Source organism: Marmota monax, unplaced genomic scaffold (assembly GCF_021218885.2).
Source record: "Marmota monax isolate L192 unplaced genomic scaffold, Marmota_monax_Labrador192_F-V1.1 WCK01_AAM20220418_F8-fsc00499, whole genome shotgun sequence".
Taxonomy (NCBI): domain Eukaryota; kingdom Metazoa; phylum Chordata; class Mammalia; order Rodentia; family Sciuridae; genus Marmota; species Marmota monax.
The window spans coordinates 279393-302684 of NW_026693013.1; the positions used below are offsets into that span (position 1 = coordinate 279393).

Genomic DNA, 23292 nt, shown 5'->3' on the forward strand with positions numbered 1-23292 from the left:
GTTACAGTTGATACTTCTTCCGGATTTTTGATGGGCTCCCTTCATGCAGGAGAAAAAAACTAAAGATGTTATAGCTCATTGCTTACAAAATTTTGCCACTCTGGGCGTTCCAAAACAGTTAGAAACAGATAATGGTCCTGGTTATACTTCTACCTCTTTTAAACAATTTTGCTCATCCTTTGGCATTACTCATATAACAGGAATCCCATACAATCCTCAGGGACAAGGCATAGTTGAAAGAGCTCATCAAACTATTAAAATGTACTTATTAAAGCAAAAAGAGGGAATTGGAAAGGGGTATATATCACCCAAAGATAAACATAAAATAACCCTTTTTACTCTAAACTTTTTAAATTTGGATTCATCAGGGCTTAGTGCTGTGGAAAGGCATATGTGTCCAAAAAATGTACATAAGCCTAAGGTACTTTGGAAGGATATTCTAACAGGACAATGGAAAGGTCCTGACCCAGTGATTGTCTGGAGTCGTGGTTCTGTTTGTGTTTTTCCACAGGGAGAACAGCAGCTGATTTGGATTCCAGAGAGATTAACTAAAACAATTTCTACAGACCAAAAGCAAGATGATTTGACTCAAATCCATAACAGCTGATATCCAGAACTCCAGTTTGGCTATTCTTACATCTGCGACGGTGATTAACCAGGATGCTTTTTTCAATATTTATTATATTATTTGCCTTTTCCCACATCATAAAGTTCTATTTTATTTTTGAGCTCACACAGACCTAGGTTAATGTTTTTCTGATCAATTTTATTTTTTGACTGTGGAGTTTTTAAGCATTGCAATGGAGATTTCACCTAGGTAAAACTACAAGGCCTTTACTATTGTCTTATGTGTTGTATGTTATGTGTGCACACTTCTGTTTTGTGTTGTATGTCTGTGTGTGCGTATGTCCATATATCATATATGAGGAACGCTCATGAATAAATGGATCCGAATTTTTTTATTCACATGATTTTAATGGTTTAATTTAGATTGGGTAAACAGCTGTTGAAAATTGTTTTAATATGTGAACAAATAAGGAGGTTAACAGATCTGTTTGTTTACTTTCACCTTTCCTTCTCATTATATTTAATAATTCTGTTCAGGATAATGTAAATTCTTCAAAAAATTGTTTTCTTAGTGCCTGTTGGAATGTTACATAATTTTTTCCTTAGCATCATTGCCAGAATTCCTATCTTCATCCCAGTGCAGGTGAAGACAAAGATAAAACCAAACTACAGCTTCTTCGATAGTTATCACAACAAACTGTATAAACTGATGCATCAATGAATAATAACTGAACAAGTAATGCTCAATCAAGGAGTCGATTTACTTTGGGAGGAAATGGACATATTGACAGATCCCTCTGCTTTGAACTGCTTGGAGAACTTTCCTGGACTATGTATCACTTGTATGCATTGTGAACTATCTGTTGGTACAGTGAATTGTGGTAGTGCTGGAGTATTTTTGCTGATGGTGTCATCGGTGGTACAATTTTTCAAAGGAGCCCTCAGTTGGCTTAGTGTCGTGGCATTTTGCATCCTCCTCCCTTCTATTAGTGATGGTCTAAAATTTGGGGGCGAACAGAGGTGAGGCAAAGAACCTCACCCCCCCACTGGCACCAAGGCCAAATTTGGGGGCCAATAGAGGTGAGGCAAAGAACCTCGCCCCCCCACTGGTGCAAAGGCCTATCCACAAGTATGGCTGTATGCTGGACCAGTAGTCAGTGATGGGTATGATCCAATTGCAGTGGTACCAACCTAAGACAGGAGGCTGATGCCTAGAGGTCAGTTCATCTGATGACGGGTAAGGACCATATTTTGAATTGGACTGCCTAACAGGCACGGTCCCTAAGCCACATTGCTTGTTGTTTAATTAAACAAAAAGGGGGAGATGCTGAGAGCCACGACAGAGTCTGTATGGCCCCTGGCATTTTGCCAACAGTATTGATTGACAGGCGAGGCATTACTATCCGCCTCTGCCACTACTTTTGAGTTCTCTCACTATTTTAGAGTTCTTGTGGGTATTTCCCGAGAGTTCCCATTGGTTGGGGAAGTGCAGGAGGAGGGTTTCCGGGAGATATATTTCTGGCTGGGGGTTCCTGGACAAGCCGCGTGGCATATGGGAGGATTCCCCGGGAGCTGTGTGAAGTGTTTTCCTGCAGTTCAAAAATAAAGTTTGTTCCTGTTTCAGTGGCTCGTGATTTGTGCCCAGCCAGACTGCGGCAGATTGACTCCAAGATTAACTTGTGGAAAAAAGGTCACACAATTTTGACATTGTTTTATAATTTGTCTAGCTTGTTCCTTGGTTATTTTTAAATGATTTTGTAAAGAATTAGCATTGACATGGAACCTTTTATGAAAATTTGTAGCTTCTTCTAGTGTAGAGAAAATATGTATGTCATGTGTAGTTTTATCTGCTAAATCATTGCCCAAACTAAGGGCTCCAGGCAATCCTGTATGTGCCCTGATATGTCCTATAAAGAATGGATCTTTTCTGTCCCAGATTAGACTTTGTATAGTGGAAGAAAAAGAGAAAACAGTAGAAGAAGGAGAAATCCTACCAGCATCTTCAAGGGATACTATAGCATTAACTATATACTGACTATCAGAAAATAAATTAAATTCAGAATCTTTAAACATCACAAAAGATTGTAATACTGCATTAAGCTCTACATTTTGAGCTGATTGTATGGGTACTAAAAATGTAAAAGTTTGATCAGGGGTAACTACTGCTGCTGTACCATTATTTGACCCATCAGTGAATATATTTGGAGCATTCATGATAGGTGTTTTTCTTGTCATTTTTGGAAAAACTACAGGATGCGAGGACCAAAAAGACAACAAAGGATTAGATGGTAAGGGATTATCAAATGAAACATTAGATTTACACATGATTATTGCCCAAGTATTTAACTCATTAGCTAACTCATCAATTTGATCCATAGTATATGGAGTAATAATTTTATTGGGAGAAATTCCAAACACTCCCTTTGCTGCTCTTATTCCTTTGAGTATTAATTGTCCTACAGCCTCAGGATACCTAGTAAGAATAGTGTTAGGAGAATAAGATAAATGTATCCACAATAATGGACCTTGTTGCCAAAATACTCCTGTAGGGATATTTTTTGTTGGTATTACAATAAATAATAAAGGCAAACTTATACCAATTCTATTCAAATGCATATTTTCCATGTATGTTTCAATAATTTTTAATGCCTTTCTTGCTTCAGGCATTAACATGTGGGGTGAATTTGGATCTGATGGACCTTTTAGGATATCAAATAAAGGTCCCAACTCTCCTGTTGGTATGCCTCGATAAGGCCTTATCCAATTTATGTTTCCTAATAACTTTTGAAAGTTGTTGAGTGATTTGAGTTGATCTACTCGTATTTGAATTTTTGGTGGACAGACCATGGTTGAGGATAATAGAACTCCTAAATAATTAATTGGAAAATTTAATTGTACTTTATCTATTTCTATCTCTAGATTATAATTTTTTAATAAATTTGTAAGTGTGGCAAAACATTCTAGCAATGTGTTTTTATCTTTGTGTGCTAACAATACATCATCCATAGAGTGAAATATTTGTAGTTCAGGATTTTGATTTCTAAGAGGCTGGATTGCTTTGTTAACATAAATTTGACACATAGTTGGGCTGTTAGCCATCCCTTGAGGGAGTACTTTCCATTCATATCTCTGATCAGGACCTTCATGATTCCGTGCAGGGATAGTAAACGCAAAACCTGGACTATCCTCAGGATTAATTGGAATTGAAAAAAAAAATCTTTAATATCTATAGCTAAAACGTACCAGGTTTTTGGCAAAGCAGACAATTGAGGGATCCCTGATTGAGCAGGTCCCATAATAACCATTTCATTATTAATGGCTCTTAAATCTTGCAATAATCTCCATTTACCAGATTTCTTTTTAATGACAAAAATGGGAGTATTATAGGGATATACGGAAGGTTGTATATGTCCTTCTGCTAATTGTTGTTTGACCAGGTCATGGGCTGCTTGTATCTTTTCTTTACTCAGGGGCCACTGAGGAACACATACTGGTCTATCTGATTTCCAAGTAATTTTTATGGCCTCAGTGACCCCTTCTGAAAATCCAACCCATGTCTGTATGTTCCTTGATCTATTTGTATTGGTGCTGCTCTACCTTGTTCCTGTTCTCCTAATCTTTTTTCTTTCCTGAAACCTTGTCTAGCCCTAATAGTGGGCACATTTAGATTGATGTTATTTGTTAATGTCAAACCTAATTGATGTAGGACATCTCATCCCCATAAATTTACAGGAAGATGATCCAATACATATGGCTGTATAGTTCCTTCACATCCTTCAGGATCCTTCCAATCTAATACCATTGCACTTCTATGGGGATTAGTCGCCACTCCCAGGCCTCAAAGCGTTTGAGTGGCTTGTTGTAATGGCCAATGTTTTGGCCATTCTTGATGAGATATGATGCTAATATATGCACCTGTATCCAGTAGCCCATTAAATTCATGTCCTTGAATATTTAGTTTTAGCATGGGGCGAGAATCTAAATTTAAAGACAGCATAGCCCAATCTACACCTGTGGAGCCTAATCCCCTGGAACCTCTTTCTATACTACTACTGGAAAATTTATCATGTAGGCTGGGTATTATTAATAACTGTGCTATTCTATCTCCTGGTGAAATTACTGATATACCCTTTAGAGAACTAGCTATAATTTTTATTTCACCTTCATAATCAGGATCAATTACCCCAGGACTTATCATAAGTCCTTTTAGAATAGAAGAACTGCGTCCTAACAATAAGCCTGCTGTTCCTTGGGGAAGAGGCCCTTTTACTCCTGTGGGAATGATTTGAACTCCCATCTCTGGAGTTAGTACTGCTCTGGCGGAGGCCCAGATGTCCAACCCTGCCCTCCCTCTGGTTCATCTGATGAGAGATCAGATGGATAATGTGTCCTGGGCACTACCCTGATGGTGTTGCTGGGTTCCTTCATGGTGTTTCTGGGTTCCTCCACTGCCCCGTATATTTGTGGTCATGGGCCCCGGAGCATTGGGCCCCCTTGTCCGTTTTTTGGCAATGGAGCCTGATGCCTTTCTCCATGATATCGTGGGTAAACACCTTGTCCTTGTCCATTTTTTGATAATAGAGTACCCACTATGGTGGTTTGAGAACAGCATTCATTAGCCCAATATCTCCCTCTATGGCATCGTGGGCAAATACCCAGTATTCTAGTACCCCCAGGCTTCAGGCGTTCCCCACACGGGCTACCAAATGCCGCAGTCTGGCTGGGCACAAATCACGAGCCACTGAAGCAGGAACAAACTTTATTTCTGAACTCCACCAGCACACTCCACACACGCTCCCCGGGAATTCTCCCAAACTCCACGTGGCTTGTCCAGGAACCAGCAATCAGAAAATATCCCTCTTCTGGCACTTCCCCAACCAATGGGAACTCTCCAGGAATCCCCGCAAGAGCTCAACTGGAACTCAACGGGAACTCCGCAAGAACTTGCTGGCGTCACCTCTCAACCACTACTTCTGGCAAAAATGCCATGTGTCATCCCGACTCGGCTGTGGCCCTCAACAAAATGTCACACAGATTCAGTGAAATCTCCAACAAATACTAACAACCCTCTTAAAAGAACCAGAAAATGTCCTAGTATTTGTGAGGAGAAGTCACAAACACACAATAGCCAAAGTGATTAAGCAGGAAGAGTGAACCTGAAGATATGACAACATGTGACCTCAAATTACTTGACAGAGCTGCAGTAACTGAACCAGCATGGCACTGACACCAAAGAAGACATGGAGACCAAGGGGACAGGGTAGGAGGTACAGAGACAGTCCAATCTAAGTGCACTGATCTGGTGCTTGACAGAGTTTCCAAAATCATGTTGGAGATATTACAGGCTTTTCAAGAGAGATTGCTGGGAAAACTGAATATCAATATGTAAAAGAATATAATAGGTCAGTATCCCTCACCCTGTAAAATGTCACCTCAAAGTTGATCAGATATTGACTAATTAGACTGGACACTCTGCAATGGCTAGAATCAAATATTGCACCAACCCTCCTCTGTACCGACACAGACACTGACTGCCTCAACCACGTCAGTAAAGTGCAAGGGTCAAAACCAGGAATCAGTAAGTGGGACAGAACACATACCATAGGGTGACAGCAGCCCAGACAGCTGGCCCTGCACTGAACCCACACACAGACCAGAGGGGGACTAGAGGACAGGGTTGGCCCCACACATGCAGTCCACAGGGTTTTGACCAAAACCCCACAAGCACTTGTTGGAAGAAGGTGAATTAGTTACTGAACAGATCTGGGAAAACTGGACAACCACAGGCAGGAGGAGGAACTGGACCCTAACTCTCACCAGTGCAGACTCAGCTCCAAATCAGTGATGGCCTCACAGACAGATCCTGAGATGAGAGAGCCCTGGAAGGAGACCTGGGAGACACTGCATGGAGCTCATACAGGGGAGAGTGTGTGTCAGAACCTGAAATCAAAGGCCATAGAGTCAAAGTGGACACTGGGATTCACCAAGGAGCAGGGTTCCCCACAGCAAAGGAAGCTACAGAGGAGGAGAACAGCCACACAGTAGCAGAAAAGGCATCTGGAAGCCTGTTCCCCCAACAAGTATTAGTTATGCTGATAAAGTGGTAAAATCCAGCAGCTCAGTAGCCAAAGATGACCCAGAGCAAGTACCCGACAGTTGGCAGCTCTTGGACAAGTGACCTGCATATGCATTCCTCAATGAGCACACAGACATGAACAGAAAGAATTCATTAAACTGCTTGAGGGCTGGGGAGATAGCTCATTTGGTAGAGTGTGTGCCTTGTGTGCAAAGGGCCCTGGGTTCAATCCCCAGCACCAAATAAAATACTTGATACCACGAATCCATAAAAATGCCAACAAACCCAAAGGGAGATTCCAACCCTCCCTGGTTGGAAACGTGCCCTGTCCAGGGCAGCAGATGGCAGATGCTCCCAGGGTAGAGCAGGGAGCTCTGGTTGACTGCTGGGAATGCACACTCCACAGTTGCATGGAGAACACTATGCAGATTCCTCAAAAATGAAATTAGGACTTCCCATGATGTAGCCATCCAGGGACTGAATAATTATCCATAGGAGAAAATCTGTACATCAAGAATATATTTGCACACCCTTGATTATTGAAGAACCATTCACAATCAACCAATGAGTCCATCAGGGATAGCTAGACGAAGAACATGTATTGTTCATAGACTAGGAAATATTATATAGCCCCAAACAGTGGCAAGCTCTCCCTGCTGGCCCTGAGAATGGCCCTGGGTCACATGGACCTAGCGGGAATGGGTCAGGCAAAGGGAGACCATCACCACACCATCACTCATGTGGGGAAGCTACTGCATCAGGTCCAAAGAGAGAGGACAGTGGCCCCTGGAGATGGGAAGGTGCGGAGAGGGCGAGGGTGAGTGTGGGTGGTGAGGGCCACATGCAGAGAGGGCCTTGTCCTGAGGCTCTGCAGCTCACAGGGCACCTGTGGCCCACAGCCAGGCTCTGCTTCACAGTGACTGGGGTAGAGCAGCTGGTGGACTCCCCACACCCAGGAGGGACAGGTGATGGACAGCTGGGTGTGCACAGCCTGGGACCCATCATGGCGCCTGGCACCCGTGTGTCAGGGTGCTGTCCTCTGCCTCACTAGGACTAGGTGACAGTGTAAGTGTGAAAATACAGCTGGAATGGCCAGCTGTTGTCTGATGGAGAGATGCTGACATTCCTAGTGATGTTGATGATCAAGCACCCTCACATGAGAAAGACAACAGCATACAAGACATCAGTACTTTTTCAGGCCCTTTAAAATGTATTAATATCTCAAGTCATATGTCTACTTTATATAAGATCAAATATTATACTCAGAAAAGCAGGCTTAAGCAATCAAATATAGTGTGTCTGCAAATGAGGGGCATCATGTTTAGTAAAGTGATCCTGCATCTACCTGGGGCTGGAAGGAGCTGAGTGAGACCCCCAGGGCAAGTTCTAAAGTGTCCTGAGGAAAAGGAGACAGAAACCAAACCATTGGGGAAAATTAACCCCTCAGAAAATGCCATCCGAATCAGAAGCAATAGGTTTTTTGTGAATTAAGACACCAACATTTGTACAGTGTACAATTATTAGGTATTTATAAGGACATCATAGCCATACAACAAAGGAAACTCATTGTATATAATCAATCGAGGAGATGATGACAGGTAGGGAAATTTAAGATATACAAGATACAGAGGAAATATTGTTCTGCTAGAAAATTATGTATGCATCTATAATTACATCAAAACAAACCACAAAATTTTACTTTTATCATGCACAAATAAAATAATAAAAATAAAAACATGAAATTATTAATGATAGAAATAGAAGTGACAAGCTTTGTTACAAAATTTAGTACTATGGATTTTAGGCACTTCCAAATTTCATATCTAAAATCAGTGCCTAGCTCTCAACCAGCACATATTTTTAAAATACTCTCAGTGATTTAATATTCTGAGATGAACCAGAAGTACCTTAGACCACCTGTATATAAACACTGCCACTGCTCATCCTCACCCAGGCTGGAGCTGGACTCAGGACGGTGGGCACTGACGTGAGCAGGGACAAAGCCCAGGTGTCCCTCTCTGTGACCCTGCAATGCAACCACAGTGGCTGGAAACCCAGGCAGGCTCCATGCTGCCTCCCCAGATGCCAGGTGTCCTGGGGCTTCTCAGACTTGGAGGCAACCCACAGCAAGATGGGGTCACAATGTCCCTGGACACAGTGTGTCTTCAGGTTCCTGAGGCCAGTGGCAGAGCAGACCTGCAGCTCCCACAGTCCATGCTTTATCCTGGGTCTTTGCCAAGGGATCCCTCTTCTCCCCAATATCTCACTCAGCTCACCCCTGTGCACAGGCCATGCACACATGCAAGAGGAGTGGGTACCTCTGACTTTGGGGGCCTGGCTATGGGGTGTGATGTCACAGAACTCATGGTGATGGAGACAGCTCATACGCAACAAGAACTCTGATGGTACATTTCTTTTTTTAAAATTTTTTATTTGTTTTAATTAGTTATACATGACAGTAGAATACACTTATATACTTTGATGTATCATACATAGGTGGAATATAATTTCTCACTTTTCTGAGTATACATATTGTAGAATCACATTGGTCATACAGTCACATACAAACATAAGGTAATAATGTGTGTTTCATTCTACTATCTTTATCCCCACATCCCATGTCTTCCCCTCCTTTCACATCAAACACAGATATGTGGCTCCTTCACTGTGAGTACAGCAAATAAGGAGAAGGAATCAGAGAGTATTTAAATTCCTCAGCCTTATTGGGATAGTCATTAAGGCTCAGGACTTAAGGTCAATATTCAGAAATATGTTAAGCACAACAAGAATTTGAATCTAGACTAGGAAAACAGAATATTATTTACTGAACATATAATTGTGAAAAAATTAAGACAGAATGCTGGAAGAATTGCTGAGTTTTATAGGGAAACTACAATACATAAAGCAATCCCACCCAGGACACTTCTCTATCTTCTCCTGGGGCTGAGATGTGAGGCTGGTGGTCCTGAGCTTCCCCTGCTGATCCCAAATGTCTCTGCTGGTCCTCACTCTATGTGCTGAGCCTGAGCTCCCTCCTGACCCTAAGGGGCTCTGGTGGTCTTGATCCCACTGCAGGTCTTGAGCTCCCCCTGCTGGTCCTCAGCTCCCTGCTGGTCCTCAGCTCCCTGCTGGTCCTCAGCTCCCCCTGCTGTCCTCAGCTCCCTGATGGTCCTCAGCGCCCCCTGCTGGTCCTCAGCCCCCTGCTGGTCCTCAGGTCCCCCTGCTGGTCCTCAGCTCCCTGCTGCTCCTCAGCTCCCCCTGCTGGTCCTCAGCTCCCCCTGCTGGTCCTCAGTGCCCCCTGCAGGTCCTCAGCGCCCCCTGCAGGCAGGTGAGTGACTGGGCTCACACTGAGTTCCCTCACTGGGTGTCTCCCACTGGAATACACAGCCATATCCTCAGGTTTCACCCTGTTGAGTGCTTATGAAACTTGGCTCTTGGAAGTGTCCCTGGTGAATCTGACTATCTACCAGGCAGGTCCCAACCCCTGCAGCTGCAGTAGGCCAAGGACACCTGGAGGAAGGGACCAGCATGTGCTCAACTCCATCAAGGAGCACTGAGGACCAGCAGGGACATTCCACGTGTGGAATGGGACCTGCTTCCACCACCATCCATCCTTCTAACCCAATCCAGGCCCCTCCCTGAAGCCTGGTGGGTCCAGCTCACACCATGGCTGGGTAGAGAGAATCAGAGTCAGCACAGGTGAGGGACAGGGTGGGCAGGGGCTTCACCAGGCCTGGCCCCAACTTCTGGACCTACACCTTGGTGGGCACATGAGGGGAAGAGCAGCCTCACTTTCAGTAAATCACACCAGAACTGCATGCCCACACCCTGCTCCTGAAATCCCTGGACATTCACACAGGGTGCTGTCCCCAGGCCGAGGAGCAGTGTCAGGACCTCAATGCTACAATGAAGGCCCCATGAGGAGGAGACAGGGCTGCTCAGTCAGGGCTGCACTTTCAGCCTGAGACTGAAGACGAGGATAAAGTGGGGAGCACAGGGCAGAACCCCGCCCTTCCTAGATAGGTGTTTGTCTCCTGCTGCTCAGAGGCACTGGGGGCTGGGGTGGGGGGAACTGGGGGCTCCTTCCTGCTGGTCCTCCTCCTGCCAGCCATCCAGGAATGGGGAGGCCCAGTGGTCAGGGGTGGCAGCACCACACAGAGGGGGTGTTCCCTGCAGGGGTGCACAGCCATGCAGAGGGAGGACACAGGGGGTGGCCTCCTGAGGGCCTTTGCTCTGCTCTGTCAGCGACACAGGAAGGTTCTAGATGGGTGGTGTGGTGTGCTTGTGGGGCTCTTGCAGATGCTGGGGACAGCATGGTCAAGGGACAGCTCACATCCTTGTTCCCCCATGGTCAGTGGGTCACTGTATTCTGCAGCACTCCTGCTTAAACCCCTAATGATAGGATGTAGGGAAAAAGGCACACTCATACATTGCTGGTGGGACTGCAAATTGGTGCAGCCAATATGGAAAGAAGTATGGAGATTCCTTGGAAATCTTGGGATGGGACCACCATTTGACCCAGCTATCCCTCTCCTTGGTATATACCCAAAGGACGTAAAATCAGCATACTACAGGGACACAGACACATCAATGTTTATAGCAGCACAATTCACAATAGCTAAACTGTGGAACAAGCCTAAATGCCCTTCAGTGGATGAATGGATTAAAAAATGTGGCATATATACACAATGGAATATTACTCAGCAATAAAACAGAAAAAAAATCATGGCATTTGCAGGTAAATGGATGCAGTTGAAGAATATAATGCTAAGTGAAGTCAGCCAATCCCCAAAAAACAAATGGTGAATGTTTTCTCTGGTGTGAGGTGACTGACTCATAGTAGGGTAGGGAGAGGGAGCATGGGAGGAACAGATAAACTCTAGATAGGGCAGAGAGGTGGGAGGGGAAGAGAGGGGGCAGGGGATTAGCTATGATGGAGGAATGTGATGGACATCATTATACAAAGTATATGTATGAAGACATGAATTGGTTGAGCATATATTATACACAACCAGAGATAGGAAAAATTGTGTTCTATGTGTGTAATAAGAATAGTGATGCATTCCACTGTCATGTATTTAAAAAATTAAAGCAATTAAAGAGATAAACTCCTCGAGGTGAAGCTGCTCACACCCCTGGGATTCCTGAGATTCTCAAGTTCTCAGAGGATGTCTGAGACCTGCCTGTGTCTGTGCCTGCACAGCTGCACCACAGGGACTCTGGGCCTGGGGTCACCTCCTACCTTTCTCTCCCCCAGTCTCTCTACCTCTCTCCCCCAGAGCACATAACACAACAGGAGTTACTTAATGTCATCATCTGGTCAGTCAGGGGTAGGGTGGAAATCAGGGATTTTAGACTCTTCTAAGAGTGGCCAGGGGAGAGCTGGCTCTGCTGAGGTGGCCAGTGCAGAAGGGGAGCACTGAGCAAGACTTTGGGCCCACACAGAGACCCCTGTGGTGGCTGCCATTAGAGCACCAGCAGGGAGAGAGTCTGAGGTCATCAGCTGTGGTGCAGGACCTGGCCTGGGCTCCTGAGGCTGCAGAACCCCCTGTGGATGGTGAAGGGCTGTTGGCACAGAGAAGAGGCTGAGGAGGCTCCATCTGGGCAGAGGGCACCACAGGAGGAGAGCTAAGTGAGAACCCTCAGCACCCCATGCTGTGCCCTGGGGAGCAATACTTAAAAGAGGAGGATGGGGTCACAGCCTTGAGCAGCTACAGAACCACCTGTGGGAGAGGCCTGGAGAGCAGGGAGGTGGGAAGGACTTTCAGCCAGCTCAAGTGTGTTCAGGGACCAGGGACTCACCAGAGGGCAGCCTCCAGGGAGCACTGAGAGTGCAGGGGCCTCTCACAGGGTAAAGGCACCAGGAATGGAGAGCACGTGGGCAGCTGCTCACCATCAGTCCAGCCTTTCACACTCCAGATAGATCCCACTGGACAGGACACCCAGGTGTAGTGAATGTGGAAAGTCTTCAGCAGAAATGCCAATCACATTGCACACCTAAGCGTTCACACTGGAGGCCAGCCTTTCCCATGCAGTGAATGTGGGGAGGGTTTCAGGCAAATCCCACACCTGCCCAGCACCACAGGCTCCATGGTGGAGAGAGGCCTGTGAGTGCAGTGATGTGGGAAACCCCTCAGCCAGCACTGACCTTCATCCAGCAGCAGAGTCCACATGAGAGAAACGTCCAGATGCTTCATATCTGGGAAGTCCTTCACCACACCCACCACCTTTTCACAACCTGGAGAGGACGGGAGCTCACAGGCATTGAGAGAGCAGTGAGTGTGGAGAAGACTCTAACCACTGCTCTGCTCTGACTCAGCTGCACAAACGTCACAGCCTGAACAGGCCCTGGGAGGTCAGTGAATGGACAGAGGCCTCAGCCAGTGGGGCCCCCTGTTCCACACCAGGACGTTCATGCTGCAGAGAGGCCCTAGGTGGGACCTGACTCAACTGTCAAATTCTGAGTCACCTTCATGGTGGAGCCAGGACTGGCCCTCAGTCCTGCACACGGCACAGAGACCACAGGGAGGAACTGCTGCTGCCCTCCTCCTCCCAAGAAGGTGGCCCTGTGCCTGGGCTCCAGGAGGGGAAGCCCATGTCCTGGGACACACTAGGGACATCTCCATCCAGGGGAGCTGGAGTCAGGCAGGAGCCCAGTGGTCATGGTTAAGGAAGACTGACTCTTGCTCTTCACACTGAATGTAAGATTTCCCTAAATAAGTATTTCATTTGCTACAAAAATTTTTCTTCTACGAAATTATAACATGTAATCAGGACTGAAAATCAGTGATTAAGGCAAAATTAGGTGATAATTAAAGTAAAGCAGAAAACCCATCTGGGGTTGGGAAGGGGGACAGGAGACATAGCATGGACAGTCCCTCCCTGCAGGTGATGGCCACTGTTGAAGGTCAGGACTGCTGGGAACCCAGGGAGCCTCTTCAACCTTAGCCAGCAGAGCAGGCACAAGAACACCCAGAGCCAAGCATGACCCTGGCCTGCCGCAGTCTGGTTGGGCACAAAATCAGGAGCCACTCACAGCCTTGTAGATTCAAACAGCAATTCTTTATTCCCGAACTCACACCAGCACTCTACACACAGGTTCTGGGGAAATCCACACCTCCACTGGGCTCTGTATCCCAAAATACTCTCTGAATCCCAGGAGATATCAACTGGAACTCAAGGAGTGGGCGCGCCTGAGGCAGCAGGATACGCCCTATTCCCAGCAGGGTACATCTTAAACCTGGAACCGCCCTAAACCCAAGGAGCTGGATACTCCCTATTCCAAGCAGGATACACCCTAAACCTGGATCCACCCTGGTCCTTGAGCAAGGTCATCTTTCATGCAAAGTCACTGCAAATGATCTGAGTCCACAATGGAGAGTCCTTCCTCTAATCAACATGGGGTAGGCTGACAAAGAAATTGCCATGCATCATTCCTACTTGGCAATGGCTCTTAGCATCTCCCCCCTTCTGATTAATTAAACAACAAGCAATGTGGCTTAAGGACCGTGCCTGGTAGGTTGTCCAATTCAACTTATGGTTCTTACCCATCATGGGAAAAACTGACCTCTAGGCTTCAGCCTCCTGTCTTAGGTTGATACAACTGCAATTGGATCATACCCGTCACTGACTACCGGTCCAGCATACAGCCATACTTGTCGATAGGCCTATGCACCAGTGGGGGGGGTGAGGTTCTTGCCTCACCTCTGTTGGCCCCCAAATTTGGCCTTGGTGACAGTGGGGGGATGAGGTTCTTTGCCTCACCTCTGTTGGCCCCCAAATTTTAGACCATCACTAGCAGAAGGGAGGAGGATACAGAAATGCCACGACACCAAGCCAATTAACAGCTCCTTTGGAAAAATTGTATCACCGGTGACACCATCAGCAAAGATATGCCAGCACTACCACAATTTGCTGCACCAAATGATAGTTCATAATGTATACAAGTGACACATAGTCCAGGCAAGTTCTACAAGCAGTTCAAAGCAGAGGAGTCTATCAATAAGTCCATTTCCTCCCAAAGTAAATCGAGTCCATGATTGAGCATTACTTGTTGAGTTATATTCATTGATGCATCAGTTTATACAGTTTACTGTGATAGCTATCAAAGAAGCTCTAGTTTGGCTTTATCTTTGTCTTCACCGGCACTGGGATGGAGATAGGAATTCTGGCAATGATGCTAAAAAGAAATTATGTAACATTACATTATCCTGAACAGAATTATTAAATATAATGAAAAGGAAAGGTGAAAGTAAACAAACAGATCTGTTAACTATCTTTAAAACAATCCTTAACAGCTGTTTACCAAATTTAAATTAAACGATTTAAATCACGTGGATAATAAAAAAAAATTCGGATCCATTTTTTCATGAGCGCTCCTCTTATATGAAATATGGACATATGCACAAACAGACATACAACACAAAACACAAGAGTGCACACAAAAGTACAACACATAAGACAAAAGTAAAGGCCTTGTAGCTTTACACAGGTGAAATCTCCATTGCAATGTTTAAAAACTCCACAGTCAAAAATAAAACTGATCAGAAAAACATTGACCTAGGTCTGTGTGAGCTCAAAAATAAAATAGAACTTTATGATGTGGAAAAATGCAATAATAAAATAGATATTGAAAAAAGCATCCTGGTTAATCACTGTCGCAGATGTAAGAATAGCCAAGCTGGAGCTCTGGATATCAGCTGTTATGGATTTGAGTCAAATCATCTTCTTTTTGGTCTGTAGAAATTGCTTTGGTTAGTCTCTCTGGAATCCAAATTGGCTGCTGTTCTCCCTGTGGAAACACACAAACAGAACCCCGACTCCAGACAATCACTGGGTCAGGACCTTTCCATTGTCCTGTTAGAATATCTTTCCAAAGTACCTTAGGCTTATGTACATTTTTTTGGATACATATGTCTTTCCGCAGCACTAAGCCCTGATGAATCCAAATTTAAAAAGTTTAGAGTAAAAAGCGTTATTTTAAGTTTATCTTTGGGGGATATATACCCCTTTCCAATTCCCTCTTTTTGTTTTAATAAGTACATTTTAATAGTTTGATGAGCTCTTTCAACTATGCCTTATCCCAGTGGATTGTATGGGATTTCTGTTAAGTAAAACATTAACTGATTTTTCCTCAGGGATGATGTTCCAAAATATCCTATATGTATCCTTTGGAAATTTAAAAATCCTTTTAAGTTCAAGTCTTCCAAAAGCATTTTGCCTTAGTTTTTAGAATTACTTTAGTTCTTTTAATTTTTTGATGTGGTTTTAAACCAATTTCCTTTTAGTTTAATGTTTTCTAAATTGGCTCTTGTCTATAAATTTTAACATCCTCATCTGAGACTTCTAATTTCTGCACCAGCAGAAATTAAAGTTGATGGGATTTTTGAAAAAAAAATTACTAATAATCTCCTTGTTCTTCTATTTTATCCAATATTTGCCTTTAAACTTCTCTCTTCTACCTATTTCTATCTTGAATGTCTGTATCTAATAATTGTCTTAGCTTTTTGTATTTTTTATCTGAAATACCTTTATTTGACATTTTTAACCATTTTTTTAATCTTGTTTCTATCTTCTAGTTTTCTTCTAAGGTTTGTACATTCACCCTTAGTTGCTTTTTTCCTCCTGGTTTTCTTTTGTTTCCTATTTTGTGGGTTTAAAATTCTTGTCTTCCTACATCTTTTCTATCTTCCTACATCTTTTCTATCTTTTTTTTCACCTTCCTGTACTTCTGTCTTCAAAGTTTTTCACTTCAAATTTCTAATATTCTTTCTCCAAATTGCTTTTATCCTATTATCTTCCCATTTTCATGGTTTTTTTAAGTAATGCTTTTAAGATTAACTAGGCTTTGAATGACGCAATCTTTCCTCCGTCATGAAGGCATCTTAACCACCTTCAATTTAACCTTTTAAAGCCTTTTGCAACTTACTTAGACATTTTACAACTTTTTACTTTACCACACAAAGATTATCTCATCTAGAAACATTTCTTTTTCTTTTAACCTTCCATATTAAAATATATTTCCACATCTTGAATCTTTTTATATCTCTTTTTTTCTTTTTTCCATCATGAAGGTATCTCAACCACCTTCAATTTAACCTTTTAAAGCCTTCCAATTATCATCTATACTGTACTTTTAAATGTACTTTTTCACCACCTACAGCTTCACTCTTTTAAACGAGGCTTATATTCTGTTTAAATTGCTTAATGCTAGTTTACATGGCTGCCCTTCAACTAAAGGCTTCTTTTTTTTTTACTCCATTAAGAAGCTTTGTCTCAATCTGCCATGTACAAATACCTTTTTCTTCTTTCTTCCTTTCTCAAGCTTTTAAAGTAAGTCTAGTTTCCTCAAAATCTTTTTAAATGGCATTTTACAACTTTTTACTTTACCACACAGAGATTATCTCATCTAGAAACATTTCTTTTTCTTTTAACCTTTCATATTAAAATATATTTTAACATCTTTAATCTTTTAATATCTCTTTTATAGCCATTAACCCTTTTAATAAATTCACATTCTGAAACAACTCTTATAAAATTTCTGATTTAGACAAATTACTCCACTTTAATAAGATTAAATACTTTCATGTTTTTTATGGTACTATAATATTATAATTGAAACCCAACTGAAACTTCTTATACTCTTTGTATATAAATTACACATGATAGAATCTTAACTGTTAGTATCCTTGTTTTAGCAAAGACACAGACACAAGCAATATTAAACCTTTTTTCCATTTACCAATTTATGAAAACACACATCCTGTTTAAATATATTACCTTATGGAACTTAATAAGTAAAGAGTACTTGATTTTATATTTAGTGGTTGATGTTTTAACACTTTAGCTTTGTAAATTAATCAGATCTTTGTAAAAACCAAGATCTTAGACAAATGTAGTAAACAGAACTAGCCCTCTCTTTCTTGTTGAAGAAAAATCCTTCTACAGGATACCATGATGGTCCCATTGATATACTTAATAACTCGTCTTTTAAAAGCCATGGGTTACATTTTTGTTTTGTATCAACATACGTCCTAACTGTTCTTGGTCTTACTAGGACACCTCCTTCTTCTAACAATTTCTCCTTCTCGGAGGCAAACAACTTCAAACCTTGAGTAAACCATTTTCCCCAGTTTGCCAGAGAAAGTTCTAGGAACAGGCAACTTGAAACAAAAACAAAATAAATCAAAACAAGAACACATTGTTTTTTGAAATGGTCACCCATTCTCTCGCCTTCCCTCAGGGGCAAGCAATTTCAATTACCTCCAAGCTTCAGACATGCCCCGTCCAGGCCACCAAATGCCGCAGTCTGGATGGGCACAAAATCACGAGCCACTCACAGCATTGTAGATTCAAAGAGCAATTATTTATTCCCGAACTCACACCAGCGCTCTACACACATGTTCTGGGGAAATCCACACCTCCACTAGGCTCAGTATCCCAAAATACTCTCTGAATCCTGGGAGAACTCAAGGGGAACTCAAGGAGAGGGTGCGCCTGAGGCAGCAGGATATGCCCTATTCCCAGCAGGGTACACCTTAAACCTGGAACCGCCCTAAACCCAAGGAGCTGGATACTCCCTATTCCAAGCAGGATACACCCTAAACCTGGATCCGCCCTGGTCCTTGAGCAAGGTCACCATTCATGCAAAGTCACTGCAAATGATCTGAATCCACAATGGAGAGTCCTTCCTCTAAGCAACATGGGGTAGGCTGACAAAGAAATTGCCATGCATCATTCCTACTTGGCAATGGCTCTCAGCACTGGCCACACTGGACATCACCTGGGGATGCTGAGGGATGGTCAGGTCTGTGTGTTCCTGCCAGCCCTGCTGGGTGGTCTGGGCCCACCTACTGCACTGGTGCAGGTGCAGGGCTCCTGGGCTTGCTGTGTGGAAAAGGAGAAGACCTGTGTCCTCCACTTGTCCACCTCTGGCTGCCCTGCCCACTTGCCAGGACGACCTTGCACAGTGGGTGTGAAGTGTGGCCATATGAGGGCCCCTCCTGCAGGAGTGCACAGTGAGCGTGTCCAGGCTGGGCTGCTGGGTGTCCATCCTGCTCTCCAGCACAAGGGACCTCTTGTGGGGGTCCCTGGAGCATGTCTGGATGGCCTGAGGTCTCAGGTGGCAATGGAGGAGACGCCCTAACTAATGGAGACAGACCTCACATGTGGAGTCTGATGGGTGCCCATCACCATGTCAGAACTACTCCTCTGCTCCTCCCATCTCTGGAGATCCCAGGAGGGAGGAGGGTTTTTCAGACATTATGCTGAATGAGTCTCCTCTTGGGTTTGTCTGATGCTGTCCTCATGGCGAGACTGAGGTGTGGGAGGGACTTCACAAGAGCCTCATTTCCATCTCATCAGGGAACATTCTAGAATGACCTTCACTGAGGAGATTTGCCCTGTCCTCTCCATCACCTGCTATGGAGGGGTGTGGCAGGACTCTGCACCTCTTGCTACTCTGCTCCCCTCTCTATGGAGCTCCCGAGAAGGAGGTTCCTAAGTGCAGGACCCATCAAGGGAGGGCAGTCAAGGAGAGTCTGTGGAAACTGCTTGTCATTCTCCTGGGCTGCAGAGGGGTGTCCACCCTGGTATTTGCTAAATCGTGTATTTAGGTCAGGGTGAGCTCCAGAGAGCTCATTTGTATCTTGGTGAAAATGCCTGTTGTGTTCTACACGTTGTGGTCAATTTTCAAGCTTTATTCTGTGGTCCACCTTCCAGCAAGGACTGCCATCTCTTCATGTATCCTACCTGTCCTGGTCAGGGTGCTGAGTCAACCAGGCCAGAGTACAATCTCCAGGAAGGTGACTGAGTATTGGTTGTTCTGTGTGCGCATGGCATCCCATGACCACAGAATGGCAGTGATCAAGAATACATGTAATAACAGGTGCTGGAGGAAACCTGGGGAGAGGACACTCACACCTTGTTGATGGCACAGCAGATGAGAACCACCCTGAGGAGAGCAAGGTGCACACACCTCAGAACAACAGGGATTAAGCCACAGTGGGACACAGCTCTCCTGCTGCTTGGTATTTACCCTAAAGACCCAAGTCAGCACAGTGCAGGGACACGGCCACTGCAGGGTTTATACAGTGCAATTCCCAAGACCAGGTTATGCAACCAGCCCAGGTGCCCTTCCCTAGTGGATGGATAAAGGAAATGTGGGTCATGTACCAACACTGCAGCTCTGCTCAGCCAATAGGAGGAGTGAGACGATGGTGAGTGGACGGAGCTGGAGGACATTAGGGAAGAGGAATGAGAGAGGCTTGGGGAGTCAGGGTGAGTGTTGGCTGTCCTCTGTGGGAGCTGCCACAAATAAGGGAGATAATGGAAGGGGAACCCCAAGAAGACAGAAGAGGTGAGTGGGGATCAGGAGGTGACTAAGGGTGAGGTAGGAGGGACAGGAGAAGGGAGGGGCCAGGAGTGAGCTGAGCAGATATTATTGGTCAATTCTGCACACCTGTGAGTCCTGCACCTGTGGGAGTGACCCACTATGAGTTACACACACACACACACACACACACACACACACACAAATAGTGTAAATTTAATGAAAATTAGAAAGTCGTGGAAGAAAAGTCAGTAGGTTAAATAATGGGAAGTAGGAGGAAAATGTAAAAGGAGGTGCTGTGAGAGCAAAAGAGATTTTATAGACAATGAATATATGTGACTATGTCAAAATGAAAACCTATAATAAATATATGTAAGGTGCACTATTTCAAAAAAAAAAAAAAAGAACATGACAAAAACAGAATAATTATCTTCAGACACATCAGAGATAAGTAGAGACCACAAGGCCACAGAGACCCCCTGGGAAGCTGGTACATGGACAGGCCACCAGATGGAGGAAACCTGCCCCAACTCACATCTGCAGCTGCTTCTGGGATGACCTGACTCCTGTGTGCTGAGCGCCCTCTGCTGGCCCTGGGTGAGCAGCAGAGAGGTTTGTGTCTGGGCTCACACTGAGGTCCCCTCACTGTGTCTCTGGCACAGTAATAGGTGGCCATGTCCTCTGTGGTCAGGGAGCTCAGCTGCAGGGAGAACTGGTTCTTGGACGTGTCTCTGGAGATGGACACTCGGCTCTTGAGGGATGGGCTGTAGTTAGTGCTACCATCATAACTTATGTACCTTATCCACTCCAGCCCCTTCCCTGGGGACTGACGGATCCAGCTCCAGTAGTTGTAACCACTGGTGATGGAGTTACCAGAGACAGCACAGGTCAGAGACAGGGTCTGCGATGGCTTCACCAGGCCAGGTCCTGACTCCTGCAGCTGCACCTGGCACAGGACACCTGGGGACAAAGACAGTCACACCCTGTCAGTCACCTGCAGCCACAACCTCCCCATGGACCCAGGTCTGACACTGGGAACACTCACCTTGGGGAGCTGTGACCAGGCACAGGACAAGACCCAGCAGCCTCATCTTCTAGACCACACCTGCCTTCCCAGAGACCTCAGCCCTGTCTGAGCAGAGAGCTGGGAGCTCCCACAGCCCAGAGGGCCTTTGAACCCAGAGCAGGGTGAGGGATTTGCATGTGGGTGAGGCTCTTCTGATATCTGGAGAGGCTGAAGTCAGGCTGCCCAGGTCCTCTGTGCTCCTGAGATGTGTCCCTGTCTTGAACCCAGGTGGAGCTTTACCTGTGAGAGGAGAGCAGGTGGTTTCAGGGGTGCTGGAAGGCTGTCAGAGGAGGAGCCCACCCTCCTGAGCCCAGCCCTGCCTCCTCCAAGCCCTTCCTCCCTGCTCCTGGGAGGGTCTCAGAGTGGCAGGAACGTGCCCAGCATGCAAGAGGCCCAGGTCCACCTCCCAGCCCTGAAGGAGAAGCCCTCAGTGATGACTGAACAGAGCCCAGGGCTGAGGATGGGGTTCCCCACATCCAGGAGAAGAGCCCCCTTTGTTCTCAGGATGAGTTCTTCTCTTTCATCTCTGTGAGATTTGGGGGCTACAGACTGAGCAGGAGAGGAGGGAGCAGGGTCTCAGGAGGGCAGGGGCTTCCTGCTGTGTGCCCACTGCCCTCCCCACCCTCTGCCCTGCTTGTCCTCCTGACTGTCCAGCCAATGCCTGTGGACAGCAGTGGGTGGGAATCTGCCCTGAGCTCTTTGCCTCACCTGTCCTGCCCTCTGGTCTCCACCAGGAGAGGACAGGATGGAGGTGCTGGGCCAGGGGAGAGTCCTGGGGGCAGAGGCAGCACTCAGCTGCAGCCTGAGGCTGAGAGCCCCTGAGTCCCCCAGAGCAGCAGGGCCAGGCTGACAGCAGACAGGATGGCATGCAGGGCAGGCTGGGTGAGGGAGGAGGCCCAGGTCCCTTCCCTGTGCAGCATCTCTGCAGTGAGACCTGCCTTGCCCACAGCCCAGCATTTGGAGAGAACAGTGGACACTGTCTTTAGTGAGGTGGGGTCACTGAAATGGCAGGTGTAGTTGCTGACCTCCTGATGATGTTCAGGAATTGACTTCCTGCCTAACTGAGTGAGCACAGCCCACTAATAAGACATGTGGGCTCCTCTCCTTGTTCCCTGTGGTGTTGACCATGAACTCCCTGCAAACACTGAGCCTGCAGCACCCACCTCCTGGTCCTGGGGTGGCTCAGGTAAGAACTGCTGGTCTCCATGTTTTCACCACCTGCAAATCCAGGTGAGCCACTGAGTGAAGTTCCAAGTCCTATCAAATAATCTGATTAGAAAGCTGTTCTTCCAGGTATCTAAGTAGGAGGCATCTTAAGATGACCCCCCTCCTGACCTGGGGATCCTGGAGCCCTCCACGTGACAGTCTTCCCCACCTCACCTGTGCCAGGTGTGGGGTCTTCAACACCTCACCTGTTCCAGGGCTTCAATTTGCTTTCACCATTCAGCACAAAGTTTTCATGAAAATCAGAGAAACGTAGTGGATGTATGATGTGGCATAAGAAAACCTCCTAAAAATATATCAATATTTTACATTGTTTTGTCACTTGACCAAAATTCTGACAACAGAGAAGAGGAAAATCTTCCTTTGGGTCATGACTTAGGAGGTTGTAGTGCAAGGTGGCAAGTCCTTAGCTCTGGCCAGGGAGGGAGAACTCCATGGCACAAGGGCGTGGAGGAGGAAACCAGCTCAGGACATGGCCACCAGGAAGCAGGTGAGCTACACAGAGTGTCCCCCAAAGGCACACCGCAGTGATCCAAGTATTCCATCCACCCCCACCTGCCTACAGTTGATGAAAGTCAATCCATGTTAGTGGATTAATCCACTTTAGATTTGAGCTCTGGTAATCTAGTCCTCTCTTCTCTGTCTCACACGTGAGCTTGTGGGCCACCTCATATATGAACCATGACAGCAAATTCCTGGTCCTGGTAATCCTTCCACCTGGTCAGTTTCCACGGGATTTAATCTCCTCATTTCATATTTACATAAATATCCCATTGAAATAACTGACTGTGTGAGAGGCTCATGTGCAGGTAGGGGCGAGGCGTGTCCAGGCTGTTGCTGTCCATCACCAGCACCATGTCTGCCAAGCCTGTGGTCTTCATGTGGAGTGTGCAGAATGCACCTCCTGTGTCCACACAGATGCAGGGCACAGAGAATGGGAAGACGTCACAGGCAGGACCATGTTGATGTGTTGGATGGGAGAAGAATTACCCAGGAACAGGTAGCCTGAGACTGGGAGCTTGCACATGA

At 45.5% G+C, this 23292-nt stretch overlaps 1 gene segment (V, D, J or C); it reads right to left on the minus strand.

Moving 5' to 3' along the window:
* Positions 1–21137, minus strand: part of LOC124098431 (immunoglobulin heavy variable 4-61-like) — a 31351-nt gene extending 10214 nt beyond the window's left edge. Inside the window, 4 exon segments of the V gene segment in view lie at positions 12446–12572; positions 12792–12881; positions 20604–20933; positions 21019–21137. Of these exon segments, the coding sequence occupies positions 12446–12572; positions 12792–12881; positions 20604–20933; positions 21019–21064 (593 nt within the window).
* Positions 21138–23292: the final 2155 nt, after the last annotated feature.